This window comes from Sinocyclocheilus rhinocerous, unplaced genomic scaffold (genome assembly GCF_001515625.1).
Source record: "Sinocyclocheilus rhinocerous isolate Xijiao unplaced genomic scaffold, SAMN03320098_v1.1 scaffold2254, whole genome shotgun sequence".
Lineage (NCBI taxonomy): Eukaryota > Metazoa > Chordata > Actinopteri > Cypriniformes > Cyprinidae > Sinocyclocheilus > Sinocyclocheilus rhinocerous.
Window position 1 is genome coordinate 88,505 of NW_015652339.1, and position 13,905 is coordinate 102,409.

At 34.8% G+C, this 13,905-nt stretch overlaps 1 protein-coding gene across 1 annotated transcript in view; it reads left to right on the forward strand.

The window, feature by feature from the left end:
- cog3 (component of oligomeric golgi complex 3) overlaps positions 1-6,937 on the forward strand; it is a 30,325-nt gene extending 23,388 nt beyond the window's left edge. Inside the window, exons 20-22 of the mRNA XM_016520861.1 lie at positions 414-541; positions 2,674-2,772; positions 6,371-6,937. Coding sequence (XP_016376347.1) covers positions 414-541; positions 2,674-2,772; positions 6,371-6,397 — 254 coding nt within the window. The 3' untranslated portion in view covers positions 6,398-6,937. The remainder of the gene's footprint in view (positions 1-413; positions 542-2,673; positions 2,773-6,370) is intronic.
- The last annotated feature ends 6,968 nt before the right edge of the window (positions 6,938-13,905 follow it).

Below are 13,905 nucleotides of genomic sequence, written 5' to 3' on the forward strand. Positions count from 1 at the left end.
TATATATTTTTTTTTTTAATATTTAATATTTTGTAATATATTGTATTAATAGAAAATGTTATTTTTGAATTTAATAACACAAAGTGTATATATTTTTGTTGTTGTTAAAATTGTTTATTTAATTTAAATTAGCATAAATGTAATGCACTATACTACCATAATATAAATTATTTTTTTCATTAGAGTAATGTAGTGTGAAAATGTGCAGAAAAATCCGTATGGTTCATTTTCATTATATAAAATATATTTTTTCTTTCAATTTTGGGGTGAAATATAACCCACACATATTCTTGACAGATTCATGCAATTACACTATAATGAGGCAGACATTTATTTCAGAAACAGAGTTGTATGACTGAGTGTGCTGTTTTGTTTTGAACTTTTTAATGAGGATGTATTTTCTGCACTTTTAGCCAAAATTAACGACATTGTGATGGCTACCTATCGGATACTGAAAAACAAGCTGCCCATCACGTTACAAAGCATGTCTTTATATCTGGCCAATAAAGACACAGAGTTCATCCTGTTCAAGCCCGTCAGGGTGAGCATCACACCCAACATCTGCCTGTGTTGATTCATTTCAGCTCTTCATATTATTTACAAGTCTGTTTTTCTTAAACCTAATCATAAAATACTAATTATCTAATCAAGTCTGGGTTTTTAATTGACAATTTGCTAAGCTCTGCTCCATTGTACAGAACATCCCATAGAAATTAAGTTGATATTTTCAGCCAGTGTTATTTAATATCATTACTATAATGTCTTAATATTTAATATTAATAGTGTGTACTAGTACGTATTCATTATTAGCATTTATTAATATTAAATATTATTAATAATTAGGGATGCACGATATTGGATTTTTGCCGATATCCAATATGCCGATATTTTTCAGCTCATTTTTGCCGATATCCGATATGCCGATATTTTTCAGCTCGTTTTTGCCGATATCCTATATGCCGATATTTTTTAGCTCATTTTTGCCAATATCCAATTTTTTTTTTAAGCTCGTTTGCCGATATCCTATATGCCGATATTTTCCAGCTCATTTTGGCCGATGCCGATACCGATATATTTCCTTTTGTTTGAAAACAACACCCAACTCTCTCCTGTGCATAGATTATAAACAAATTTAAAAAAAAAAAATTGTTAGTTTAAAAAAAAAAAAAAAAAATTACTTTTGAGAATTAAATAAACAACAGTTCTTTTATAATGAGAGTACATTGAACACTTTGAAAATAACTATAAAGCAATCCTTAACATTTTATTTGAATATTTAACATTTGTAGATGGTCTAAAGCAAAAGAGTTGTACACATTCTGAAAATCTTTTAGAGCTCCTTGTATTTAAGTTTTCATAATCCGTCTGAAGAAAAAAAAACATTACACATTAATGAATAAATCTGTATATATATATAAATTATTTAATTTACAAGTGTCTTGTTTGTGATTTTTATTCATGTAAGCTATAGCTTCTGACCTTTAAATCAAACTATACTCGTGATTTTATGACATCAATTACTGCTTTATTTCATCAGAAGAACAATCTTAATGTTATCTGTGTATTTTACTTTCATTTTATAACAAGTAGGCCAACAGTGCCCCCTAAGTAAATAAAAGGCCTTACCGGATGGGCATTAGGACCCGGGGGAGGCTGTTGCTGCTGCTGCTGCACACACTAGTAACTGTCGACTCTTTCGCACACCGGACACATCATTCTGTACTCGCATTATTACTGCTTTATTTAATCAGAAACACAATCTTAATGTTATCTGTGTATTTTACTTTCATTTTATAACAAGTAGGCCAACAGTGCCCCCTAAGTAAATAAAAGGCCTTACCGGATGGGCATTAGGACCCGGGGGAGGCTGTTGCTGCTGCTGCTGCACACACTAGTAACTGTCGACTCTTTCGCACACCGGACACATCATTCTGTACTCGCATTCTCAGATTAAATGCTCAAAACAGTGAATCTAATCATCATTCAGGAAAAAGTTAGCTTCAAGAATGACCACACTGCTGACGTGATCTAATCGCTAGCACACCCTGAGCACATGTGAGTTACTCATCTTATCGGAATGGCATATCGGCATAATTTTTCATAACGGGCTGATGCCGATATTTGCATTTTAAGCCATTATCGGCCGATTTCGATAGCGTTCTGATAATATCGTGCATCCCTATTAATAATATTAATATTTTGAATTCGTTTTAAAAACTAAAATAATTTTAACATTAACTTTTTAGTAATTTTGTTGTGTGATTTAATTGTTTTCTTATTTTTATTTCAGTTTTAGTAATTTTAGTACTTCAAATAAAAAAATATTAGAAATTTATTTATTTTTTAGAAAGTTGTTTTTTTATCTTCTATTTTAGTTGTTTTAATGTTTATTTCAACTAATGAATTTTTTTTGTATTTTTAGTTTTAGGCGTAATTACCGATAACAACACTGTTTTCAGCGTAAAATTCAGTTTAAATCCGAAAACACACCGATCGTTCATAGACTTCCTTGAGAATAGAGTGAAAACTCAAAACGTTTGTCTTATAGAATTGGTCAGTAACTTTTTAAGGCGGGGCTAAGCAAAGGGTCAGTTGCCCATAATGCAATACTCATGCAGCAGGATAATGACAAGAAAAGCTGCACTGAATCTGATCAATCACATGCCGTTTCAGAACAACATCCATCAGGTGTTCCAGAGACTGCATGCCTTACTGCAGGAGGAGTACAGCGGCGAGGACCTGCAGATCATCGCCTGTCCCTCCATGGAGCAGGTGCTTATCCAGCCCGGCTAACACGCACTAAGAACGTTACGAAAACGTTATTTCTGAATAATGTTCAAAACATTCTGTTACATGTTTTTTCTTGGTTATGTGAACCTTAGAGAAAACATTAAAGGCAGGGTAGGTGATTTGTGATTTGGTTCAAAAACATTTTTTGTTACGCTTGTTGAAAGTCTCGATACAATCACATCCCGATAGCAATCACTAAGCTAAGTGGTCTAAATATATGTATATGTATTTATATTGTCTAGGGCTGAAACGATTAGTCAACTTTATCGACAACAAAAAAATTGCAGACAGATATTATTGTTGTTGCGTAGCCGTTTGATCTAATATCAGTCCCTCCAGAATTTAGTGAATTTTTTTTGTGATTTTCATCAAAATGTCTGATTTTGTGGTGGTAATTTTCAAAAGTTTGCCTTTTTTTTTTACTGATAATTTTGTTGTTTTTTTTCGTGAAACCTTGATTTTTGCAATTATTTTGCGGTGAAATGGCGAATTCGAAAATAATTGCAAAAATCAAGGTTTCACGAAAAAACAACTAAATTATCAGTTACTAAAATTATCTAAATTACTAAATTATCATCCGCGATCGCTGAATCCAATGCAAAATCAGCAACATGTCGCATTTTTAGGATTCAGCGATCGCGGAATCGCGAAAAACTGGAGGGTCTGTCATATGACCTAATGTAAGAGCCTGCAGTAACGCAGTTTGACCAGTGTGGCGCTGTAGCGCAAGACTGTAATTCAGCTCTCCCGGATGAAATTCAAGAGAAGACAAGGGGCTTAAGAGAGTCTGAGTGTAAATGCAACCGAACCAGACGCTGCTGAGAGCGCCGTTTAGATGAATATGTAAATATGTGCTGCGCGATTTCCTTCTCCATAACGAAATAAACACAACAAAAATGAGAGTGGTGAGAAAACAGCAGTTAAGAAAGCATCTGATTGTAGCGATGTGGATATTTTTAAACCCACTCCAGTCACGTCTAGTCACATCACGTTCGTTTATACAATAGATTGATTTAAAGCACGCAGCTTTGCAGTATTAAACATGTCGATTTCAGTTAGAATTACAGCTTGAATTTCTCTTATTGAGCAGCTCTCCAGTGTAGAGCTAGCTAATGATAGAAGCGTTTTATTAGTGAATGCATGAATAAATAAATCATATTATTACATTAAAGTGATCATTTGGTTTGCATAGATTGAAGCTTGATCTAGCTCAGGACTGTTTTGATTACTATAACTCTATAATAATGTTTTGAATAAAATAATTTATCCAAAAATAAACTGGATGAATCACTTACCTTTATTTTGTTCCATGTAAAAAATAATTGTAATTGTACAATAGTAATATAATTGTTTGACACTTTCAGAATCTGAAGTGATGACCTTGTTTTATTCATTAGTTAGAATATGTGTAACCCAATATTTTAACTAATTGTAAAAGCAGAATAATAGAACAATGCCTACTGTTAATTGGTGAAATAATCGGCGATTAATCGTTGTAATAATCGCTAGATTCATCAATTATCAAAATAATCATTTGCTGCAGCACTAATATCGTCTGTGGAAGGCATAGGACCATAAAATGTTCGTCCAATCATATTCCTCGGTCCGAGGGCTACGATTGGCTGTCCTACCTGTCTGTCAGTGTATGTATTTGTATACCTCCGCGCTAGTGTTAATTTCGTTAACGAAAAGTATGACGAAAAATGTTTGTTGACTAGCTTTTTTTCCCATGACTAAGGCGAGATGATGACGAGACGACAATAAGGTCAATAAACGATAACTGTGACTATATCAACATGCAATATCGTTGAAGAAAAAAGACGAGACTAAAATTTATTTTAAAGGTGCTGTATGTAGGATTGACACCGAGTGGTTGAACTAGGTATTGCAGTCCAAATTCAAAATATTGGAGAGGATTTTTTTCACCCGGTCCCTCCTCCTCAGACTTGACGCACACGCAGGTTGCCAGATTGACTACACCAACAACCATCTCTCAAACGCATCTCCAATGTTTATTCTGCTATTATTATACCGTTGTTGATCATAAAGTTTTTTGGATGGATGTCGAGGCTTTTTAGGATGGGAAGAAAGTTATATTTCCCGCTCTGACCCCTTTTGTTTGCAATCTTCAATGACTGAAATGAAATGCGCTGTGTTTCCCGCCAACTGGCAACCCGGTGTGCTGAAATACAATTGGGTTAACTGGCAGTGGGCGGGTTTCACAAACCAAAACAGAGACCGACATTCCGGCCCGGAACGCACATTTTCAAAGGAGAATAACTGACTGTAGCATTGTTTTTCAGATAAACAAATATGTTAACTTGAATTTAATGTTTCTTAAATATCTGCAAACATATTATGGTATTTTTATGCTTTAATAGAGTCAAAAACTTACATACAGCATCTTTAAGAAATAAAAACGATACCAAAATTTCTTTTAATTTTCATAGAAAAAAAAAAAGGACAAAATATTGTTGGACGGCTGTACGCGCCTCTACTACACGAGCTTTCATGTGTGCGGTTGCCAGATATCAAGAGTGCAAATCCCCAAACCAGAGCTTCTATGTTAAAAGGATACATTTTCTGCCCTGTGTTTTGCTTATTTTTTTCAATCTGGCAACCTCGTACTTTATTACGGAAGCGTCGACGATGATCTGAAAACACCACAAACAAATAAGCTGGAGTTCAGTCTGTGTTCCGTCATGAGATCTCGACTGTTTTGTTTGTGTTTCTCGAGCAGCAAATCAGCATATTAGAATGATTTCTGAAGATCATGTGACACTGAAGACTGGAGTAACGATGCTGAAAATTCAACTTTGATCACAGAAATAAATTACATTTTATAATATATTCACATAGAAAACAGCTATTTTAAATAGTAAAAATATTTCACAATATTACACAATAAAATCTTTGACTGGTAGTGTAACTTTGAGAGAATATGATATATAAAGAATGTTTCTGTGGTAATGTTTTGAGAACGATATTAAACATTAAGGGAATGTTCCATTTTATCATTTTGCAAACAGTATCTAGTTAGTAGTAAATTTTAAAAAATGTTACACAAACGTCCAACTAAAATGTTTCAGAAAAATGTTCCATGAACAATGTATTAATAACGTTTTTGTGCAAACGTTTAGAGAACATTATTGAAGACCAGATAACTTTGAACGAATGTTCTGCTAAAATTACTGGAAAAATGTTTGTTCATAACTTTGAGAGAAAATTATTAATAATCATAATGTTTTTGTGCTAATGTTTAGAGAACGTTATCAAGGACCAGATAACTTTGGACAAACTTTCTACTAACATTACTGAAAACATGTTCATAACTTTGAGAGAAAATGATGTATGAATAATGTTATTGTTTTGAGGATGTTATGAAAGAAAGATTTAAACGAACGTTCCGTTAACGTTACTGAAGAACGTTTGTTTAGAACTTTGAGAGAATCTTGCTAGAACATTCTGAGAGCGTTCTCTGTTAGCTGGGAGGGCCTTAAATATCCATTTTATAATCAAAGATGAAATAAGTACATTTGTGCAATAGAAGTTGAATCTTTCTTTGTCTCCTGCCGTCCAGATAAATCTGCTGCTGTCTGTGAAATAGCGCTGGACTCAGTGTACGATGAAGTTCAGACCATGTCAGCGTTGGTGAGAAAGAGCCGGAAAACCTTCCTGCGAGGGCAGAAGATACTGGAGATAAACCCGTCTTTATAATCAAAGACGGTCCATTTCTGAGGCCTGAACACACTAAAGCCGCTCCGCTGCAGTGCTCGAGCTGCTTCTTCTGATTAGCTTTGATACTAAATCAAGTTGTACAGATCTAAATTCTATGAGGACGGGAAACTGCGTCTGTGCTGATGGAGTGAGTTCAGTCACGGTTAACACACATTATCCGCTAGGGGGCGCTGTGTGTGTGTGTTTGAGGCAGATTTCTCAAGGGTAAAAGAGCAGAACTAGATTGATAAGAGAGCAAGTAACTGTGCAGGTGAAGGAAATGATGTGCATAACATTTATTATTTTTAAAGAAATATTTCACTGAGAAATCTGAATTCTGGTATTATTTAGTCACTCTCGTGTCATTTAAAGAGAGAGTTCACCCCAAAATTACAGTTCTGCCATCATTTGCTCACTCTCATGTGGTTCCAAACCTGAATGCAAAAGCTGAACATACAATGGAAGTCAATGGGTACTGAAACGGTTTGATCTTCTTTTGTCTTCTGCAGAAGAAAGAAAGTCAAACAGGTTTAGAACAACATCAGGGGTGAATAAATGATGACGAATTGCATTTTTGGCTGGATTATTCTTTTAAAACCTGCATGCTATCATTTTTTTTTCTTCTGATGAACACCAAAGAGGAGTCTTCATGCTGCTCTTTTACATGCATGTTTATAGTACGTCAAGCTCCAAAAAAGCACCATAAAAACCCCATACAGCGTCCATATGACTGACCATAAGCTGTAATATCTTTGTAAACATCCATGCAGGTTTGGAGTGACATGAGGGTGAGTAAATAACATAATTATCATGTTAGGCTGAATTATTTCTTGAAGTTCCCCTGTATGCATCAGACTAATGCATTTCTTCATTTTCTTCCTTCATTCTGGTGTCTTCAGTTGCATTTTGGGAGTTTAGTTAATCTTCTGTCAAATACATCCTCACTTTTCGAGCTTTTTATACATGCATCTATAAGTTTTATATAACATTGACTTCCTGTTTGACACAAATGACCCTTTTCGGTTTTGTACTGTTGAATTAATGCAAACTGAGCTGAACTGACGCTGAAAGTTTATTGCACGTTTTGCCTGACGCGCGGCGATTTATTCTCATAGTTTTTCTAAATAAATGCACACAAGGATTCACAAATTCTCCAAGTGCAATTTGAAGAAAGGCATGAAGCTTTACAACGTGGAAATGAGATTTAGCCCAATAAACATTGATTAAGACCTTTATAAAAAAAAAAAAAATTGCTCTTTTTTTTTAAAATTTTATATCCATTTTTTTTTAATGGTGCAGCTTTAGGGCTAACATAAATCTTCATTTTCTGGTGCATTATGGGAACGGCATTTCCCTTGCTTCAGTAAGAGCTCAACTCTCTGCCCTTCAACCTCACAGCCGAAGAGAAGCAGCAAAAAGAACTTCGACACTTTCTGAACGCCTTTCATTTCTACCGTTTAACTGCAATAATGCCTCTTACAGTAGCTGATGCTGATTTATGTATCTAATAATTCTGTAAAGCAGAGCTCATTAAACATGCTTGAAGAGCAAACAGGATAGAAAACGTAAAATATTTTGTTAAAAATGTGCATGTTTCTGGATTCAGTTTGAGTAATAGTCTTCATGCTGATGTGAATCCATCAGATAATAAATATTTACAGCAGAAGGCAGCGTTTTATAGATATTTCTTTGGCATTTTATTAGTAGTCATGTTTACTGTTATTGCTCATAATAGTATTAGAGATGTGATGAAACACTAAGTATTAAAGACATGAACGATTCAGCAAATCATATGCTCAAAGGAGGAAAATGTTTCCATGCAATTAGAAGACAACTGTCTTAAATGTTTTGTTGAACCAACTTAAAGGAATAGTTCATCCAAAAATGAAAATGTGATGTTTATCTGCTTACCCCCAGGGCATCCAAGATGTAGGTGACTTTGTTTCTTCAGTAGCACACATTTGATGATTTTTAACTTTAACCGTTGCAGTCTATAAGTCGTATAATGCATGGCAATGGTAACAAAATCTATGAGAGTAAAAAAAACATGCACAGACAAATCCAAATTAAACCCTGCGGCTCGTGACGACACATTGATGTCCTAAGACACGAAACGATCGGTTTGTGCCAGAAACCGAACAGTATTCATATAATTTTTTACCTCTAATACACCACTATGTCCAACTGCCTTGAGCGAGCGTACGGCATCCGGTGCGTGAGGTGTGTACGCGCTCTGGCGTAGTTTACGTTAATGGGTGTGTTGATATCCAGCCGAAGAGCAATCAACCATAACTTCAGGCGAGCAGGCTCAGAAGTTGGGAATACGTGGAAAGTCACCACTCCCGAATGAGTTCGCACGAGAGAACGTAATCTTTTAGTTTTAAGTCGGTTTGAACAATCCGGATAAGCGCAAGTAAGTACCATTTTGATTAGCCGTCGTACCTACAATGACTGTGCACTGTGTAAACAATGAGTGACGTATACGCGCGAGAGAACACTTCCGGCGCTTGCGTAAACTACGCCAGAGCGCGTACACACCTCACGCACCGGATGCCGTGCACACGCCCAAAGACAGTTGGACATAGTGCTGTATTAGAGGTAAAAAATGATATAAATACTGTTCGGTTTCTCGCACAAACCGATCGTTTCGTGTCTTAGGACATCAATGTGTCGTCACGAGCCGCAGGGTTTAATTTGGATTTGTCTGTGCATGTTTTTTTTACTCTCATAGATTTTGTTACCATTGCCATGCATTATACGACTGATAGACTGCAACGGTTAAAGTTAAAAATCATCATATGCGTTCTACTGAAGAAACAAAGTCACCTACATCTTGGATGCCCTGGGGGTAAGCAGATAAACATATCCCTTTAATAGATTAATAATAATACATTTGATTTAAATTACTCAAGGTCACCGTACATCATGAACAATAAATAAAACAGCAATAAATAACAATAAATATTACGGAGATGAAAGTAACAAGACCGGTTATACTATTAATGTGAGCTTCAAATGAAAGAGTGCTGTCAAAGATGACCCCCAAGTTCTTAACCTGGCGAGAAGGAGAAACGGAGGAACCATCAATGGATAAAGAAAAACTACAGGACCTAGAGAGAACAGAGTTAGTGCCTACAAGGAGTACTTCAGTCTTACTGCCATTAAGTTTAAGAAAACTGGCGGAGAACCAGGTTTTTATTTCGTGAAGACAGATAGGTGGAAGAATGGAATCAGGCTTAGTAGATACATAAAGTTGTGTATCATCAGCGTAACAGTGAAATTTAATACCAAATTTAGAAAAGATATTACCAAGTGGGAGAAGATAGATTAGGAACAACAGAGGACCTAGGACAGAACCTTGGGGGACGCCCCAGCTAACAGAAAATGGATGGGAATGAAAACTTTGTAATTGTACGAACTGTGTACGATTGGAAAGGTATGAAGTAAACCAGGCGAGAGGAATACCAGAGATGCCAAGAGCAGATAAACGGTTTAACAAAATATTGTGTGAAATGGTATCAAAAGCTGAACTCAAATCAAGCAAAACAAGAATGGATAAGGACCCACCATCAGCAGCCATTAAAAGATAATTTGTTACTCTCACCAAGGCGGTTTCGGTACTATGCTTGGGACGAAATCCTGACTGAAAACACTCATATAAGTTATTATTACTAAGGTGAGCTTGGACCTGTGCTGCAACTGCTTTTTCAAGAATTTTCGAAATAAAAAGAAGATTTGAAATGGGACGGAAGTTATCTAAATTGTTAGGGTCTGCACCAGGTTTTTTAAGAATTGGGGTTATAGAAGCTATTTTAAAAGATTGACGTTCCCCTGTCAGATAATACGTAAAAATGGCATGTTAAAAACCATTACGTTTATTATCATATAGGGAGGATGTAGTCCCAACACAAAATAATGAAGGCAACTTAAATTATACAAATTTAAGTGGATTGAACATAAAATTAAGTTTAAAATGTTTTTTAGCTCATTTTAGCAAAACAATAAATAACAAAATAATACAAATAAAAACAAAAATAAACTATAATATAAATAATAAAAAACAAACAGCAAAAAAAAAATATTTGTATTATTTTAGTATAATTGAGATACTAATATAATTGTATTAATGTTTTGAATTGGTTTTTATTTTTTATATTTTCCTTTTTCATTTTAAGTTAAAGTTTTAGTACATTAAGTTTGTCTGTATATTTTTTATTTGACAGTAATATTTTTTATATTTTTTTATGTTTTAATTTCTTATGGTTTTAGTTTTATTTTTAGTTTCAGTTAACTATAATAACCCTTGTCTTGAGGAGAAAGTGATCAAATGCATATATATATATATATATATGTGTGTGTGTGTGTGTGTGTGTGTGTGTAATATATTATAAATATTTTATAATTATAATTTTTTATATTTTAATTTTAACTTTAACTTTAAAGTTTTAGAAATGTGTTTGTGACAAGTTTTTATTTTTATAGTTTTTATAAATTTTTATTTCAGTGTTAGTTATTTTAGTATATCAAATTAAACTTATTTTATTTTAGCTAGTTGCCAAGGCAACATTTCTAATTATCATTTAGTTTAATAATTTTCAATATTTAATTTTATTTCAGTTAACTTTTATTGTATTTCAAGGAACACTTTTTTTATGGTTTTAGCTTTAGTTAACTGTAATAACACTAGAGAAAGTGATCAGATGCACCATTTTTTCACCTGCTGGACTATAAAACAGGTAAAAACTAAAAATCCCACAGACACACATTGAAAGAGGAACCCGAGCCACATCTACAGACCAGAAGATCGAAGGACGAGAAGAAAGGTTCGGAAACTGTGAGTTATGAACAGACAAACGCCACGCTCAGTTTCTACAGAAATGAATCCAGTTCTTACAGAGTTCAGTCTCTGATTGCTGATGGAAGCAGCTGTGTGCTGTTTGTTTTGACACTGGCTCAGCTTCTTCAGGTCTGTGATGTGGACAGATGTTCATGCGTCACCTGGGCTCTGTGTAACAGCTGTTGCTCCTGCATGCGCTCGTGCTGAACGAGCCTTTGACACGCCTGAACCTGAGAGCAGATCTCCCACCACATCCTTACTGGAAATCAACCTGGTGTTTCATGCATGGAGGGGAAAACACTGGAAATCATCTGCTGACCGACCGTAGGAGTTCCAGATAAGCTCAAGTTTATTTGCGGGAATACTCTGCCCATAGTTCCACAGAATCACAACAGAAACTCTTTTCTTCATTCCATGGTATATATAAAATGCCAAACTCCATGCTTACTCCAAATCACAAACACGTGACACATCAGTACAGACATCACCGACAAGAACAGGATCACCCAAATATGTCTTAGGCGGATCCACATACAAAGAATGCTTCTTGTCTTCTGTCGCAGAGATATTCAAAGTTAACTTACAATTAGGGGTGTGACGAGACGAGATTTTTACACAGTACGTTTAAGAAATCCTCAGTGACGAAATACATGACTGGAAATATAGTCTGCAGGTGCGTTTTGAAATGTTTTAACTAATCATCTTGTAATGAATGTCATTTTAGTTCTGCTAAGTACGAATGATCATATGCAGTAAAACAACAATATACAAGCACTGTAAAGATTTCTTAGTTTTATTATGTGCAAAGAATAAGTGCAAACTAGGGATGCACGATACCATTTTTTCAGATCCGATACTGATCCGGTACCAGCACAGAGGATCATTCATTGTCTCATTGACCATTTCCACTCCGTAATATAGCTCTTTTCACATGTTTTGCTTTTGGATTTATATTTAGACATTATAAAATCACTATTATAACATTTAAAAATCACTTTTTTGTCAAAGCATTGTTTTGTACTGAAGTATGAAGTAGCAAGAGTTTTCAAAAAACTCATCAGATCTACTTAAATCGCACAAATGTCCCAGTTTGAATTCAAAACGGCAATTTTTGGTGAAAGGAGGCTAGTCTGTGTCCTTAACAATCTTCTCAGTTTCTCTCAAATGTAAATCAAACGTCCATTCACAAACATATCGCGACTTCATTTTTGGAGCAATAGAGATACTCAGGAATGAACTGATATCGAAGGGTGAGCGGTTTAAATGTGTTCCGTTTATAATAATTAATTTTGTAACTCCTTAAAAATGCTAAAAAAAAAGTTGAATAAAAACGTTTAATTACATTATTTTTAACAGCTAAGCATTTGATTATTTATAACGTTTTATTAGAAGATTTTCACAGAATGATTTCGGCAAAATTGCGCCCCCTGTGTGCAGCGCCCCTATGCACTGCATTTACTGCATACCCCATTTTTGCGCCAAGAGCACAGATTAATTGCATTATATTTTTGATTACCCCATTTTGCTATCTGCTATCATAAAATGCACTTACTTGTAGGTTTAAAATTCTACATATGACACAATTGTTGTCTGTTTGGCGGCGCTCGTTCACTGAACTCTGAAGTTTAGCGCAGAATAGTAGTTTAGCAGTTCTTTTAAAGCCCTTCATATAAAGCATGTCTCATGTTTAGGACAAATTGGATTATGCACTTTCCCCGCAGCAGCTCACTCTGCGTCCTGGAGTCTGGAGTGAATGTTGAATGCGAACCGATGGAGCTTCTCAAGGCCAGAGGAACAGGTTGGATGGACGTGAACGTGTGGCTGAAGGTCTGCATGAACCTTCAAAGCGCTGAGATTCACCCTTCAGGCGATATAAATCAACAGCCCCGCAGCTGTAACTCAGTCAGGGTCTGGACATTCACAAGGTTAGTCTCTTCAAAGTCTGATTGGAATAAAAAAAGATGGAATATTATTTCCAGAATCACATTGCGTGCTGACAGTCTCAACTGGGTTTGCTTTAGAACTCAATTTTTACTCATAGTAGCCTACCGAAATTAATGCAAAAGTGTAAAAGCGCATGCAAATCTAACAAAATGTCAATCCAACAATCAATCAAAAATCTATTTTACCAAGAACTGTGGACATGCAAAATTATTAACATGAGAAACCGACGATTCCGGGGCTTCATTTATAAAATAAACACAATCGTAAATTCATGGATTTCTTCTTATGCCAAAAGTAAGGCACCAACTGTGATTTATAAAGGCAAAATATAATATATATATATATTTTTAGTAAGTCTTATCTAATTAATGAGCTAATTGCAGTCACAACATAATAATAATAATAATAATAATAATAATATTAACATATACTGTAATTTATCTTTACAGTAGTAATAAAAACGATGTTGTATATATTTTAATAGATACCTAGACTATCACAGTAAGTATTTTATTATTATTGTTGTTGTTGTTGTCAATGCAATTAATTAATTAATTAGATGAGTATGATGCATTTATTTTATTTAGAGTTATTTTGTTTAATTTTAATTTAATTTA